At 41.0% G+C, this 17,190-nt stretch overlaps 1 protein-coding gene across 4 annotated transcripts in view; it reads left to right on the top strand.

Moving 5' to 3' along the window:
* LOC144003538 (nuclear factor 1 B-type-like) overlaps positions 1-16,769 on the top strand; it is a 60,445-nt gene extending 43,676 nt beyond the window's left edge. For 2 of the 4 annotated variants that reach the window (XM_077499917.1, XM_077499916.1), the window contains exons 9-12: positions 2,919-3,057; positions 3,421-3,503; positions 6,833-6,921; positions 11,193-16,769. In XM_077499917.1, the coding sequence (XP_077356043.1) occupies positions 2,919-3,057; positions 3,421-3,503; positions 6,833-6,921; positions 11,193-11,325 (444 nt within the window). In that variant the 3' untranslated portion in view covers positions 11,326-16,769. The remainder of the gene's footprint in view (positions 1-2,918; positions 3,058-3,420; positions 3,504-6,832; positions 6,922-11,192) is intronic. The other 2 variants (XM_077499919.1, XM_077499918.1) reach the window with 1 other exon arrangement.
* The last annotated feature ends 421 nt before the right edge of the window (positions 16,770-17,190 follow it).

Genomic DNA, 17,190 nt, shown 5'->3' with positions numbered 1-17,190 from the left:
TAGGGATGTAACGATAACGGCAATATCGTGATATTAAAACTGCCACAATATCATTGTCGTCATGTTCACGATATTTAAAAGCTACACATCTGTTAAAAAAAGTCAGGTTGATGTCCATTTGTGCAGTTCTAGCACCCTCTGGTGGCTAGTTTTTTGTTTTTTTTAGTGCAGTTTAGTTTTCATTAGGAATGTTTTAGCCCTTTTATGTTTAAAATCTACACTAATTGTCAGATGAAGGGGATTGTAATATGCTTGTGAAGCGAGTCAATATGTGGAGGAACTCAATGTCGGCTTGCATTAGTAAGTGCCTCAATATTAAGTGTTATTAGAGACTGGAGGTACTTTATATGTATTGCTGTTATGTACAAAAGTACAATATTGTGCTTTTTTTTTTTTTTAGTATGAGCTAATTTTTTAGAATATTGTGACCTTTTTTAAGTATCGCCAACCTCCCCACAATATCGTAATAATTATCGTATCGTAAGCTTCATATCGTGATATTTGGATATCGTTACATCCCTAGAAGAAAGTTGCGATTGAATTCTATTAAATTAACAAATTTTTCACAAATTAATTTGAGAAAATTGAGAATTTGTGCCTCTGAGTCGTGTTGTCTTATATATGGGTATGTGTCTCCACATCATTTGTGTGTGAATATTCGTTATTTGAAGGATTATTACTCCCGAAGTTGATGCTTCTTACTTCCTGTTATCATTTAAATTGGATCCTCCATTCACTTGCATTAGCATTAGCGCCAGACGCGCAATGTGTTAAAAACAGAGCATGTTATGGATTTAAATACAAAATGTATGTAATTCTCCTTATCGTGTGTTTAGTTTTACAGTTAACTCCAATTGGAGTGTCATTAAACTGCTTAAAACACGCTTAGGGACGGCAGAATCACGCTGATTCGCTCCGGGCTAGCTGCACGCAACAAGGTGCATGCAGGGTCCTTTTCACAATTTGTAAACATGCCGTAGCGTTCTGTATATTAATCATTTTTCTTTGATCATTGCATTTTAATGATCGAAAGAAGCCAAAATTAAAATCGCGATAGCCCCACTACATTGTAGAAATGTGGCATTTCTTCTGTCATTTCTGTCGGGCATTTCATCTCTTGGAAGAGTCGCGGTGGTGAGGACAATGGCATCTTTTTAAACTGTTACTGTCACGGGGATTGTTTCCGACGGCTGCGTTAATCGCTGTGATTTCAAAATGTGGAAAAAGCAAACGTTAACAAGAAGTTTAAAAGTAGCACGCTGCGTCCAGAGTGTTGTATTTGAAGGAGAAGGGTGCAGGCGTCTCACTAGAAGAGTCCCGTGTGACATTTATGTGAATTTTATATCCCGGCGCTTCGTACTGTAAACAATGGCTCCATCTCCAGAGTGCAGTGGAGAGAGTGGGTTTTAGGAGTCGTCTTTTTTTTTTTTATTTTATTTTATTTTTTAAAGGGGTGTCTGTTACTCCACCGAAAAACCATGGGGAATGATAAAGGTTGTAAATATTTGTCGTTGCTGGGGCCCGGCTCTTGTGCAGAATTAACTGGCCCTCTGCTTGTCGGGGGGTAGCAAAGAGTGGGAGTGGGGGCCCAGCAAATAACACGGCGCTTATAAGCCCATGGACGAGTGCCAGAATGTTTTTATGCTTGCTTTAACGCAGATTATATTACACTCTAATTAAACATTCTATTCACATCTAAGGGAACCCTCTGGACACAATTCTTTTCCAGAAAGGCCTGTTTGAGTTTTGAACTTAGGGCGGTCCTGAAATGAACGCCCCAGACAGTCTCCAGCCGTCTAAAAGGGTCGCCCCCTTTCTTTCTTTCTTTCTTTCTATATAGTCTCTCCGTGCCGGCGCATTCATGCCATTGTGACCGCTCGCTCGGCCCGTCTTTTCACGCCCCGGATCCCAATGAATTCTATTTATGAGCACTATTAAAATCATTGTGTAAAATCATGTAGGAAATCCATACTCATTGACTGAGCATCCCCCTCCAGAGTCGCAGTTATAATAGTGACCACTCAAATCTGTTCTTTGAATGTGGAACCAGGCTGGTTAAGAGACATTAATAGTGCACGTTGAGATTAGCCGCAAACCCTCCTTGTTTCACACGATATAATTAAATCAATAACAATAATAATAATAGTAATTAAAGCTGCAAGCAGAAATGAATACGTCCTCACACCCCATTTTTTAGGCTAAATTCTATGATAGGAGATGGCTGCCTTTCTCTTCAGTGGGTCCTTGAGACTTTTACATGCGTCTTTTTACGATAGACATTTCCACCAAATTTCATGATGGTTGAAACTGATAATTTTTCTAAATTTCCAGGCCTGTTTTTCATAGGCTTTGGCTCCAAATTGGCTGCTTTAAACCAAAATGACTGCCTTTGTGTTAAATTTTGGACATGGGTCCCTCAGACTTTTTTTTTTTTTTGTGACGAGCTATATGTGACATGATGACACATATGATATGTTCTAGCAATTTTGTGTCAATTGTTGAAGCTGGTGTTGGACATTTTTTGTCAATTTGTTGAATGGGTCCTTGAGAATATTTTTGTGTAATCTGTTATGGTCAACATGTCCTCCTAATTTTGTGTACATTGGTGATACTGGTGATGAGGGCAGTTTTTTTTCCTTTTTTTCTTTCTCTAACTTACCCCCTTTTCATGGAATTTGGCCCCAAAAATGGCAGCATTCCTGAACTAAAATGGGCAGTTTTCTGTTCAATTTGGGGCATGGGTCCTTCCAATTTTGAAGGTATTATTTTCTTTCCAGGGGGGGCCCTACTAAGTTTGCCATAACTACAACTAGTATGGCTTATAATAAGAAGCATATGAGGATGAGTGATAAGCGGTTCAGATGGATGAATAAGCGGTAAAGAAAACGGATGAAATATAATATTTGCTCCCCTTACAGCCCAACAGCAGCGGTCAGGTAGTGGGCAAAGTCCCGGGCCACTTCACACCGGTCCTGGCTCCCTCCCCGCACCACGGAGCCGTGCGGCCCGTCTCGCTGTCCATGCCCGACACGAAGCCCATCACCACGTCAACGGAAGGTGAGTCTCGTTCTCGGGGACACAAAATGCTTTGTAAGCATTTTTCATGGTACACTTGCTCGTAAAAATGCTCTAATATTGGCGGATGAGCATGTACATCCCCCCAACTACCCCCAAGTTACATCTCTGTGCAGACATTGGTTGCTGTCCTGCTTTACTGTTATAAAACATTTTAAGGGGTTTTACGTCATGCTTGCAGGTTTATTACCCGCTAATTAAAGTGGGCCCAAAATCTGACCTTGTGGCGCTCCACTTGTCACTATTGGACGCTTGCCATGCTGATGACTGAGCCTGAATTTATAGAGCACTTCCAATCAGTGGCTTGTATGCGCACGAGTGACATGCTGCTGTGTTGTCGCCCAGGCTACTCGGCTCCCGGCACCCCGACGGCGAACCGCTTCGTCGGCCTGAGCCCCCGAGATCCCACCTTCCTCCACCAGCAACAGGTGAACCCCCTCTCCCACCTTACTCCATTTTCCTGTGCCCCACCTCCCCCGCGCACATCACACAAGATGTCCACGCCCTTTCTTTTGGTTGCACTTACAAGTGCATCCGGAGCATTTTCACAGCGTTTCACTTTTTCCACCGTTTCTTATGTTTCAGCCTTTAAAAAAAAATATACAAACAATTTCTAATAACGGAATTTTGTTATTTGTATTTCATAAATTTACAAAAACTGTAAAAACCTAAGGAGAAAAACATTTTTGGAGTAAGGCAAAAAATAACGAATCTTTTCCGGATGCACTGTATTGTCCTTCAGAGCCAATCTTGCTGTCCTTAAATGCCCTTTAGTTGCCAGCTAATGAAATCCAACCTGTAAAAAGTTCCATTTCGACTCGAAATCTGTTTTCGAGTTGCGAGCTCTCGCACTGTGGCCAGTAGTCAGTCGTCGACCGTCATTATCGGTATCATAGGAGCCTTGTTGCCCTCGCCGTTTTTCAGGAGAGGTGAGGTATGTCCATGAGTGTGTGTTTGTGTGCGTGTGCAACTTTCGAAGCTTTCAAAACTTTTTAAGTGCTGGTTTGAGGCCAAGGCTTTTCCAACCACAACTAATTGAATGCATCTGTACGCCGCCATATAACCATCGCTCCTCAACTACACCCCCTAAGCACCACCCCCCCCCCCTTTTTTTTTTTTTTTTTTTTTTTTTAATGTTCAGTAATAATGATAAAGCTCCATTTGGCCTGCGAATCCTCGCTTCCCTCTTGTTCTTTCTTTTCAAAATAGATTCAGCGGAGGTCTTGGCCAAAATAGTTTCATACTATTTTGATCCAGATTTTCAGCATTGTTAGAATAAATACCAGCCTTGGGATCTTGTAATGAAATGAATTGGTGAATGCGTGAAAAGTGGTCCTAAGCAGTCTATGCTTCGATTCATCACGCTTCTGTGTGTTCCGCTTGTTTTGTTTTGTTTTGGTTTCTGTGGCGCAACTGCAACGCGGGCTCCCTTCTTCTCCCTCTCGTGATGTTTGTTGAGGGGCACCGGGGGGGCGTGTCCAATTTAAAATCAGTCGCCTCTGTTTGGGATTTGAAATTCTCATCTATGCTTTGGTGATTCTCTCATGGACAGCTTTTACTCTTTGCAAGGAATATTACAGTTTTTGAACAGGAACGAGCGTGTAAAATCGTAATGGTCTCAATTTATTACTAACACAAATGTCATAGATGGGTGTTAATTTTAGTGCCGCTGCTAAAACAGGGCCAAGTGAGCGAGATGCTTCAAAAAAATTACACACAATCTCCCACACCTGCTCCACGATTCCCAGGCAGCGAATGTGTGAGAACCCTCCATTCATCTCTCGCCTTGGTTAACCCCTCCAGGGAATGCCACCATGCAGCATTCCGCTGGGAGAGATCCGTGATCAGATGTCATTTGGCATTATCTAAGGAAGGATCCTAATCCGCAATCTGCCCGCATCTGTTAGTACCCCCACGTGGCCCATCCCCTCGCCTGTGCCACTCTGATGTGGCGGAGTCACCGGGCAGATGGCGATTCCCCCTCAAGGAGAAGCCGCCGCCACTTTTGTCGTCGCCGTTGTTTATCCCGGCCGAGACTAACCCCCGAATGCTCGCGGTGCATTTTCTTGACCGCCGCCGATGAATATTCAGCGCTATCTGATGAAATGGCTTTTAAGAGGCGGCGGGAGCGGAGAGTGCCGACGGTGCACTTTTCCGTCCCGCCGCTTTGCCAAATGAATGCGGGGCAAGGTTAGCTCGACGTCGGCCTCTCAGCCGGATTGCAGGCACGTGCGCCGGCATAATGCTCGCCGTTTTCTTGTGTGGATGCGAACTTGCCTTTTTAAGAGGGCTGTGTAAGTGTGTGTGTGTTGGGAGCTTGAGCCCTAATCCATACAGAGCATGCATGTCAACCTGACCGGGCTGCACACATACTGAATTTTAACATCTTAACCAATGGGAAGGGACCACAAGATGAGGGGGGGGGAAGCAGCAGTGTGCTTCTTATAGCTCAACTCTACACAGGGATTTGCGATGGAAAGAAGTGAACAGGTTTAATCAATAATTTTCGATCAGGATCAACTTTTAGAAATTGTATCTTTTGACTGATTTTTCTTTAAGACTCACAGAATATTGTCTATTGTGATGATATAAACACAGAGCCGACCGAAAGAGAGTACCATCTTTTTTTTTTTTTTTTTTCACAAGAACAAAGAGAGCAATGGAACACTGGTGCTAATATTTTTATTTGGGCGGGTTTGACACCTAAAACTATAAATCAATTAAAGAAATTAATTAATAAATTAATTGACAGATACAATTAAGAAATGCACCATGATAATTATTTGTTATAAGTCACTACCGCCTGACCCTTACGCTCACATTTTGGTCTTTTGCAACTCAACTTAAGCCTTATTATTTGTTTATCATTTATATTTCCTCACTGACGTTAAGACTTCACCTAACTTGTATGCACCTGCCTCACCCTTTGACATTTAAATTTTGGCCTGTTTTACTGCCGCTTCTCCATTTTATTTGATTTTTTCTTGGTGGTGAGCCTGGAGGTTTTTCTTATGTCAGATATTGGGAAACACTGGTTTTACCATACATGTATGGTCCCTAAACTTGTCCAACTCCCTCCCAGATGGATATCTATACAGTGGTACCTCTACTTACAAAATTAATTGGTTCTGGAATAAAGTTCTTAAGTAGAAAATTTGGTAAGTGGAGACGCATTTTTCATGTAAATGCCCTAATCCGTTCCAAGCCTCCCAAAATTCAGACATAAATGTTTTATAAAGCATAAAAATGCAAAACTCAAAACTGGTGCTGATCTCAGATCCAAAGCAATACAACGCTGCCATCTACAGGGATCTGTTAGTCATCACAGAGGTTTGTCAACCTGAATTTTGTAGTTGACCCTTTTCCATGCCTAGCCATTAAAAAAAAAACAAAAAAAAAACACACACACATACTAGACCAATACATACATACAAAGGCAGTAAACGGCTGGATTTGGACGACTATAGACGTCAATGGCAGTGAATGAGGGATGAATAACCAAGGGATGATTCGATCACATCCGATTGTCCATATGCATGAACAAGTCATTCACCTTGTGCAACTAACTCCATGTTTTTTCTTACTTCCAGGTAGCTGCAATTGCATGCTTTCCATTCTGTTTCAAGCATTTTTTAAATTATTATTTGTTTTTTTTTTGCCCATAACGCTGTCCTGCATGCTTCTTGATCTCTTCTCCACTGTTGACTTGTTTGTGTCATGGCCCAAGTGATCTGACCGCGAGCATTTCAATTGACAGCTGAAGAAGTGTGACTGGAGCGTGACTCAAAACGGCAGGCATTACGGCCCCAGTGCCGCCGACGACACTTTGGGGATTGCTTGGCAAAGGTAACCCTCTTTCACTCTTTCACGCTCACCTTTCTTTCTTTTTTTTTTCTTTTTTTTTTGCACACACACCATCGCTTCATAACTCAGACCATTTCTTTTCATTACACATAAGCGGAGCCGGTTGACAAATAAAAAAAATCATCCTGGCAAAGAAACCAACCTTACGACAAATGCACAAATATTTTTCAGTAGGCAGCGTTTTGTCAGCAAGATGCTCTTAATGCCTTAAAGTTCCAAATTAAGAGCGCCGAGGAGATCCGTTAAACTTTCCACGTTCCAACAAGCCGGTTTTTGTTTGCCTCCATGCTGAAGTCATGCTTCTTCAACTAAAACCTACCAAAAGCGCCCGCACCCCGCCCCAAAAATCCCAACCCCCCCCTGCACCGTTATGCCACTGAGCAGGCATGAGCTCAGGCCCTTTTTTTTTTCTCCCCCCGTTATGTCTCCCTTTTCCACTTTTCCTTGGAACTGCATGTGTGTGTGCGTGTGTTCCCATGTGTGTGTGTATGTGATCTTGTTAATTTAGCGCCAGCTGAAGGTCTTTCCGAACACATGCAGAATCCCCTTCAACGGGCCTCCTAAATAGGCCGCAGGAGGAGGAGGAGAAAATATCCTCACACGCCACCTTAAGCATCCTTGTTTTCTTTCCTTGCCAGCACGTCAAATGGGAGTAAGAAATAACATTTAAAAAAATGTGAACCTTTCAGAATACATCTTTAATTATTGACCTTAATGTAGTGAAAAGGAAGAAAAATGCTAAAATAGCTGTTCATTTTCAAATGTAATTTGCTTCTTTAAAAAAAAAAAAAAAAAGTCAAATTAGGAATTTATTTGTATTCCTGAACTGAAAAATGTATTTTCTGTGAACGTTTGATTTTTAAAATGAGATTAACCAAAAAAGAATTAAAACACTTATTGGTGTCAAATAATTTATTTTATCAGATAAAATAATTCATCATTTTAATCAACCAATCAAATAAAAATGTGTAACCTAATAATTAAATTAATAAAGTTTTATATTACTATTTTCTCTTTTATTATTTACAGTAAATCCATTAAACAGTTTTTTAAAATATTACAAAGAAACGTTTAAAAACAAAACAAAAACAAAAACTCATTTTCAGGGGAAAATTGTGAAATTATTTTACTTTGATTTTTTTATGTAATTTATGACTCTACATGATTATGGTTATCACATTTAGGTCTTTAAAAAAAAAAAAAAGATTGACTTAATTGTAAAATTCCTCATTTCTGTCTTAATAACGTTTTGTGACATTTTTCTGCACTAGTAGTACGACTTGAACTCATGCTACTAGTGAGATGTACACTCATTGACATCTGTCATCCTTGTGAAGTGGTAGATGTTAACTAGTATGTTATATTATTTATGTATATTAATTATATGTCCCTGGTAATGCTATTTGCACAATGTCAACTAGTGCTAGTGCAAACATTATTGTACTAGTAGGACTGTTGCTCTGAATGTGCAGTAGTGGGGGGAAAAAATTCCAAGTAAGACAGTTGTTCTACTAGTGCATACTGCTAGTGAGGAAAAAGAGTGTACTAGTACAAGGACCTTAAATTGGATATGGAATAATGCTGCCAGACCTGCATGTTGCCATTGCGCAGGAAATGGCTGGCCAATCCATTAGAATGCCATTAGATAATCTAATTTAGCCGGCTAATCCTTCAACATAGCACGGTTGCCGGCCCAGGCGCGGGGTAATGTTTAGCTCAGGCCCGCGAAGTCCCGTTCTAAGTCCCGAAACGTTTTGCTGCCGGTCCTAAACTCATTTGGCGCTCAGAACCTTTGTCGCCGCCCACTTCCAAGTAACAGTCCATTAGCGGTTGACGGGATGAGCCCGACCGCGGCGTCTTTTTAGCGGCCAGACGCAGATCCAATCTGACAGCCGTCAATTTTAACTGGATTAAAAGCGACGCGGCGGCTTCGGAGGCCGCCGCCAAAATGCGCTTTTGTGGCTGTGTGGTCCCCCACAATGTTTCATTACCTGAGATGGAAGACAGAGAGGAGGATAAAGAACGGGAGCAAACAGGAAAAGAGAGCCGCTTCTTGGCCGCTCTGTGCGTTCTTTGTTCGGCAAGGTAGGAAAAACTTAATCCCCCCCCCCTGCTACGCCGCACCGCCGCCGCCACTGCCCCCGTTTCCTGCCCGATGATTTTTGGCAGGAGGACAAGGAGGGAGGGGAGAAGGCAAAGAGAACTTGAGGACAAGTTGGACAGGAAAAGAAGTGTAGAAGAGGATTAGCCTCTTTTTTTTTCCGTTTGGTTTGTTTTAAAGCCTTCCAATACAATCTGGTGATGTCTTTCTCGCCCGATTTATCTCCACCTGCGATTTTTTTCGAAGACACGCCTCTCTTTGTGCCGGACCCAATGACCATTTTCTGGGCTTCCCCATACTCACACAAGGAACGTTTTGACAAGTGATTCTTGAATTTCCTAGAAATTCTTTTCCCAACTGAGTGGTTAGCACGTCTGTCTCGCAGTTCCCGCACAATTGAACCCTGTGGAATACCATACGTTCCGTTATACGTGTGATTTAATATGGCACACATTCATCAATCACGTTCATTTTTTGCACAACATAGTACAATAATAAAGGAAACCACACGATGACACCAGCTACAAGTCCACTACTGACTATTACACTTGTAGCCAATGTGGGCCAAGCTGGGTGTATCATCATTAATCAAGATTATTGAAATGATGTGGTAAAAACACCACTTTATGTTCACGTGTGTACTGCACGTTTTGCACATTCAGTTCACATTAGAAGTCGCATTTGTTTTTGGAATGTGAACAACTACATAAAAATCAGAACTGGGCATCACATGAGCCTAATAGTGAGGCGCAGCGATCCCCCTAGTGCAGGAGACCTGAGATGAGTGCCCACTGTGGGCGGGGAGGGGGGTCTCTGTGGGGGTAAAAAGGTTGGGCAGCAATGTGAGGGTTAGGGGGGGCTAGTTGGGTGGGGGGGCTAATTATCTGACATGTACGTAACGCAGTACCCCTTGGGAACAACGCCGCACTTGTTCCCGCTCGCGTTTTCAGTTAGCACCGTTGCTCCCCGGGAACAATCCCAGTGTTGTTTTGCCATTAGCGTGATATGAATAGGGATGGGGCGGCTTTGTGGAGGGACCCCCGCCAACACACACACACAAACACACACCCCTCGTCTTTCCCAGAGGGGGCACAAGCTCTCTCACACAACCTTTTCGATAAAACACAAAAACCTAAACAAGGGTACGCCGAAGATATATCAATATATAACGTATTGTCGCGTGTACTAGTGTCAGGAATGTTTTAAGTGCATGTGAGTGCTACTGAGCATTATTTTCAACTGTTAAGAAATCAGTCTATAGCCCATTTGGCAGCGTATCAACGCCTATGTCGTTACTTCGCTGACCTGTCCAAACATGAAAGGGCAATAAGGGCAATATTGTGATATTAAAACTAACACAATATCGTCGTCGTCATGTTCACAATATTTAAAAGGAACACATCTGTTAAAAAAGTCAGGTTGATTTCCATTTGTCCAGTTCTAGCACCCTCTAATGGCTAGTTTATTAGTGCAATTTAATCTTCATTAGGGATGTTTTGGCCTTCTATGTTTAAAATCTATGCTAACCTAATATTCTTGTGAAGCGATCAATGTGTGCTTGCATTAGCAAGTAAGTGCCTCACTATTGTTATTAGAGATTGTAGGTGGTTTATATGCATTGCTGTTATGTACAAAAGTACAATATTGTGCCTTTTTTTTTTTAGCATGAGCTCTTTTTTTTTTTTTTTTTTTTTCATCGCCAACCCCCCACAATATCGTGATAATTATCGTATCGTGACCTTCATATTGTGATATCGTATCATGATGTCTGGATCTCGTTACATCCCTAGTATAAAATGAAGTACTCTGTCACGAACAGTTTACTGTTAAACTATCTCAATGCTAGCCATGCAAAATATTATATATTGGCTAACAAATATCATCGATACTTGTGACGGCAGTTCACTGGGTCACATACAGTAGTAGTGAAAGTCTTCTTCATTTGTCTTCATGACTGTATTCTACTGCCTCCAGGTGGCTAATTTACCCACAGCAGAAGGAATCGCAATGAATTGGTTATGCTATACAACAAATACTTTCCTTTCTATTTAATTGTCTTGTTACTCAATTCACCTCTGTGATGGGTATTTATTTATTTTCTAAATCATTTCTTCATGTCTTTTTTTTTTTTTTCTTTTTTTTTTGCCAACAGTCCTGGTACCTGGGCGAGCTTAGTTCCATTCCAAGTGTCGAACGGGACGCCGATTCTGCCAACAAATGTCCACCAGAACTACAGCATAAGCATCATTGGTGAGCCGCTGGTCCCCGCCGAGTCCGGGAACTGAGCCCAGAGGGTGGACGAGTGCTTCGGAGGAGGTGTGGTGGGCTTTTTTTTGTGGGGAGGGGAGGGGGGGCTGAAACCAGCAAACGCAGCAGCAGCTGTACAATCTTAACAATCTTCCCAAACTATCCCAACCCCCTCGCCCACTTTTCCCTGGGCCATGATGGACGCTGGAGTCAGGAAGGAAGCTTCAGGTGTGCCCCGCCCCCTCCCCCCCTTACTCACACACATAAACACGCACACACGCACGCACACATACAGTATATACACACACCAGCCAGTTGTTGTTTGCAGAACTTTCCAATGCATTCAAATACTGTGATGTATAGATGCCTTAATGTTCTACTGCATGACACTCAAATCTGTGCTTCTGATGACAAACGCGGGGGGGGTCAACTATGTCACTGTGTGCACCGTCGAAAAACATTCAGAGTGCTTCTTCGTCGACTGTGATGCCGGGAGAAACAAAATGTCGATTTGTTGTTTTTTTGTTTGCTTTTTTGGGAGACTTCCAACAATTAACAGAGTTAACTACTTGAGATTGGACCCCTCACTAAAAGATTTATGACCCCTTTAAAAAAAAAAAAAAAAAAAAAAAATAATTTTTTTTTTTTTTTTGTTCAAGAAGAGCAATTTCCATGGAGGCAAGTGCAATTGAATTTTTTTGAAGGGAAGCTATCAGTCTGTCAGCCCTCAGACTCTAAAGGAAAAGGGGGATAAACACAGAATGGTTTTATGGGTAAAATGTGGTGTTGTTTTTTTTTACAATTTGATTTCAGTCCCGATCTCAGCAGCAACACCAGCACTTGTTTTTGTTCAGTGCCCCTCCCCAAATGTACAGGGACGTATTGTTTATTCTTTTCTTATTTATTTCTTGAAAAAGAGGGGAAAATAACCCCTTAGAGAAAGAAATGAACACATATGGTGTGTAAAAAAAACAAAAAACAGAAAAAAAGGCATTTCACTTTTTTTGTTTTTAAACGATAAGATCAAGAGCATTTTGGCTTTGAAAGCGTATGTTTACAAGAGGAAGAATTAAGTGTTAATTGATGGAAATGTACAGTGAAATTGTCAATCAGTTAGGCGGTGGCAAAAAAAAAAAAAAAAAAATCACGCCGACAGCCATCAGCCGCTGCAGTCTTCACTTCATTTGCACGACGATACATGACGTCCACATGACGTGCCTTTCCACATATCACACATGCACACATACACTACACCACACACCGCACTCATTTTGTTCTTTTTAATCATCGTAGAATCACGCAGAGTTAACATTTTTAACGTTTTTTGTACTCTGAAAAAGAACCGTTTAACTTCATATACTATTTTCTGTCACAGTTCCATCGCGTATCCAGGCTGTGTATAGTCAACTTTGTAATCTTTTTCTTGTTTTGTTTTGTTTTGTTTGTTTGTTTTCCCTCCAGTATACCCCCCCCCCCCCCCCCCGCGGATTTTCTAATAACCTATCATCTTTTTCCCTTCTTTCCGCACTCATTGTCCTTGAATTCTGAATTATGAAAATTATGCAATACCAAGTTTTGCCTATATAGGTAGTGCTTATAGACGGCGTCAAATATTAGAGGCTAGTTTGGAGATAGACACTATTGTAATGCATTTATTTTGTTGATGATGATGTTGTTGTTGATGTTGATGTTGTTGTTGTGGGTAGTTTTCTTTCCCCTCTCATTTCTTTTATTTGACCAAAGTGGGGCTGCTGTCTATGCAGTGTTTGACGAGGTCTTCTCTTCTAGTCGACATTTAGAACCTTGCTCTTTTTTTTTTTTTTTTTTCTTCCTACAAGTGCATCCCTGGTGGTTCTACGGCTGCAAAGTCACCCGTCAGTCTGACTGTGATTAAAATAAATAAATAAATAATTTGTTCTCCCGGAGAGACAGCTCGACTTGAGGCCAGGACAATCACGCTGAGACATCACATCACACGCACACACGTCATTTGGATGCAATCCCGAGTAGATGCCTTAACAGTGGCCTGTCACCTGCGGAACAATCACACACAGCGACCAATCCTGGCGAGGGCCCGTCCTAATCAGTGTCGACTGTATAAATGTACATAATCTACAACAGTGATTCCTAAATACCGTACAATGACCTCCTTTCACTTCCGAAACGATGCGTAATAACTAAGGGTGTCAAAATCAGTGTGTTACTTTTAAGTTCCTTTCACATCACTAATTTTTTTTTTTTAACGCACGATTAATGACCGCCTCCCTCTATTGTGGGAATTCCAGTCGCAACGCAGCAGACGCGTCCACGTCAAAATTCAGCAGGTAAAAAAAAAAAAAAAAAAAAAGATCATAATACCTATATTTGTATATTACAATTTATAAAAAATGTGCAGAATGTCAAAAGTTACTTCATGTTAAAGATTACATAGCTCTTAATGTGAAAATAAAAATGCACTGAGCTGTCAACGTCCTACAAATGCAATTATGCCATCTAGTGGCAGAAAAATGACCAACACAAATCAATATCACACTCGTACCGTGCATCTTAACTTTAACTCAATTTTATGATTTATTATGAAATTACTGTTATCAGTGACTAAAAGATGCATCCATATTTCTATTTATAATTTTTCCCACTTTTATTTTAAGAGAATGAAAACTTGATGTACATTTTTGTGTACATTTAGAAGATATAAAATTTGCAATTAATCACAAGTTATTGAAGTCGTGCGATATTAATAATAAGAAGACATGGCACCCACATGAATTTATTTTGGGAGTACAGTACACCCCGGTTTATCAAATCGAAACGAAAATCTGCTAAATAGAGGAAAATAATTGTTTTACCCCTCCCACATGTTTTAAAATTGTAATGTCTTTTTGGGCAACATATGGCTGTATAAAAGTAATCTGTAGTCAGTTGGCTGCACTGAGAGAAAAGGGGGTGAATAATTTAGACAAAATGTTCATGATATCACTTGTTTACTTTTTAGGACCTTTTGTGAGATTTTGATGAAAAGTGCATTACAAATTGAATTTATTATTATTATCATTATTATTATTATCATTCTTATTATTATATTTTCTGATGTAAAACGTGCCTTGGCTGAATCAAATTTGGGAAGCACTGCTCGACGACGTGCACTTCAATTCCCATCGTCAATTTCGCAATTCTCTCCCCTCCACCGTAGAAGGACGACATAGCACTTAAATCAATCCCTCCTCTGTGTTTTCCAGCAAAATCTCTCAGGCGTTACACGGGCATTATGTATGTCAATCAGTGCAACTCGTGTTGACACCTCTTTGCACTCGTCCCCCCCCCCCCACCAATTGCGAAAGCAGGACAACGAATCCTCAAGTCGAGCTGCATCTCTCCCACTGTTTTTTTTAGTTTGTTTGTGGTCCTTTTTTCTACAGTGCTTTGCAGCCTGCGACCATCTGAGACCCCATTGAAGTGCATTGTCCCCAAGCGTGTGCGTGTTTATTGGATCGGGTGACATGATAGTGTCAAGGACAGTTGTGTGTGTGCGTGTGTGTGCGTGAGGGTCTTCCTATAGACGAAAAACAAAGTTTTTACACTGTAAACCCTCCTAAGAGTTTAAATTAATGCCCTTATTTGTAAATCGAGGGGGGGAAAAAAAATGTCAATTCCATATTTGGAAAGAAAAAAAAAAGTGTTTCGGAGGCTGGTTTGGAGTTAGAACTCCCCAGATCTCCCGGAGGAATCAAATTTCAAGTGTTGTTTTCTTCCTGTATGTGATGGGGTGGGCGGGCTTTCCACTACTATATAAAGTGATCACCCCCGAGCCCAGCCCTGAAAATCCACGAGTAACTGATGCCCTTCCAAATTACCTATTGATGTCACACCATGGCGGCAAAGCACTATTTTTGACAAAACGAAACTGCTCAACTCACTTCAACAAAGTTCCATGGTGCCGATTATGCAGCAAGGTGGCCCAAAATGGCCGTTTTGGTTAAAATGAAACTCCTCAATTTAAGTGAACATAGTTCCTTGGTACTAGAGTGCCACAAAATGTCTCAACGAAGCTCCTCACTTTCAACATAGTTCAGAACTGTGAACATGCAGGGGGTTCACTGTATAAAATAACAACAATGAAGGGTTTTTTCTTTTTCATTCATTTTTATGTTTTTTCTGAACTTGCTTAGAGCTAGTCGATATTTCCATTTGGGAATTATTTCCTTAGTGTGGCCATAGCACGTGTGATGTGTATCTTTTCTTATTTTGTTTTTCGTGAAAAAAAAAAGGGTGCGATTTCTTGTCCAACAAGACGGCGGCGTGAGTGTGTTATTTGTAGCAGCTGGGCGGCGACGTCGCTGAAACCCCTCCCCCAAGATTGCACGAGAAAAGCAGGGTAACGGGAAGAAAATTGACCTACTATCAGATAGTTGTCGATGTTTTTTTTTTGTTGTCGTTTTTTTGACGTGATCGGTGCTATTTGCCGATTGGCTCTCAACAAAAATGCTCGAGACCCCCTCCTCCCTCCCGTGATGCACTTTTTGTGAAACGGAAAGCATGACCACAAGGTACCGTACCTTCCAGTCCGTTGGCGTTGCCGGGCAGGGTTTGAATGTAGATCAGTGTTCAGTGGCGGCCCTTCAAGTATTATCGCGTTGCCCGACGTGACTTTTTTTAATTTTTTTTATTTTATTTTTTTATGCAAAACACGTGCAATCCACCCCACTTTCAAGCCACCGCGAGGGCTCGTACCTGCAGGAAGTCTTTCTCTCTCTCTCTCTCTCTTTCCCTTTCTCTCATCAACCAGCAATTTTGTTCACCAAAACAAGACGAGCAATGCAGTGCCTGTTCCAGCTGTCCGACTTTGTACATACATGTAAAATGTGACATAGACTTACTTTTGGGGCGGGGCTTATTCATGTCCAAGCATGTCAGCGCACATGAAGCTTGCTTTTAGTTTTGAAAATGAGATGAAACAAACTTTTTTTTGTTGTTGTTTTGTTTGGGGCAGCGCTATACAGTCTTTTGAAATGCAGGGCAGGTCTTGTGGCACTTTTACTTCACCCCCCGTGCACACACAACAACAACGAGGCGATCTGTATGTCGTGATCGTAGTTCGGCTGCGAGTGTGTGCAAAAGGTCTTTGTATGTATCTGAATGTACGTTTTAGAGGACTTTTTTTTTTTTTGCCCCTTTTCATTTTAGGAGCCACAAGGTATCCATTGTGAACTGTACAGGCCTTGATGCCTCCTTTTTCTTTTTCTTTTTAAGCGACGCCTTGCAGTCGGTTACATTTGGTGCAGGGGTTAAAATTGCCACAAGATTAAAAATCGGTGTAAATAAAGGCTCAACTTTTTCCTTTTTTTTTTGTGATTGTTACTGTTATATCCAGCCTATACTGCTAGCAGCTGTTCTTACTGCAGTCAATTACTGGAAGTGGATATATTTCCTATGCAAAAACTGTTTAAACAATAAAATGAGCTATGCTACAACAAAAAAAAAAGTCTCCGTCCTATCTTCACCTCTGGCGCGTGTTTGTGTGATTTATTTTGAAACGGAAGCTTGAGTTCGGTGTCTTTATCCACTGTTGACTGGAGAAGTTAGCATAAACATTTTTTTAGGGCACATTCCTCATTGCTCGGGCCCTAACTTGAGCTGCAAGCATCTAGGAAGGAATTAGAATATTTTGAAAATGCCACAATAAAACTAACATAACGATTTTTCTTGCCAGACCTGATGTGTGTGCAATGTTTAATATTTTTTTGTATGTTTAGACACTCAACTGTATTTATAAAATTGGATTACATACCAATGGAAAATGTATGTAAAATAAAATTTTAAATTATTGAAATTAAATTAGTTATTCAAATTAATTGCAAATACTCAATGTAGACATAATTCTTTCTTCTTCTTTTTTTTGCTAT

This window comes from Festucalex cinctus, chromosome 16 (genome assembly GCF_051991245.1).
Source record: "Festucalex cinctus isolate MCC-2025b chromosome 16, RoL_Fcin_1.0, whole genome shotgun sequence".
Lineage (NCBI taxonomy): Eukaryota > Metazoa > Chordata > Actinopteri > Syngnathiformes > Syngnathidae > Festucalex > Festucalex cinctus.
This window is presented reverse-complemented; position numbering and strand designations above follow the sequence as displayed.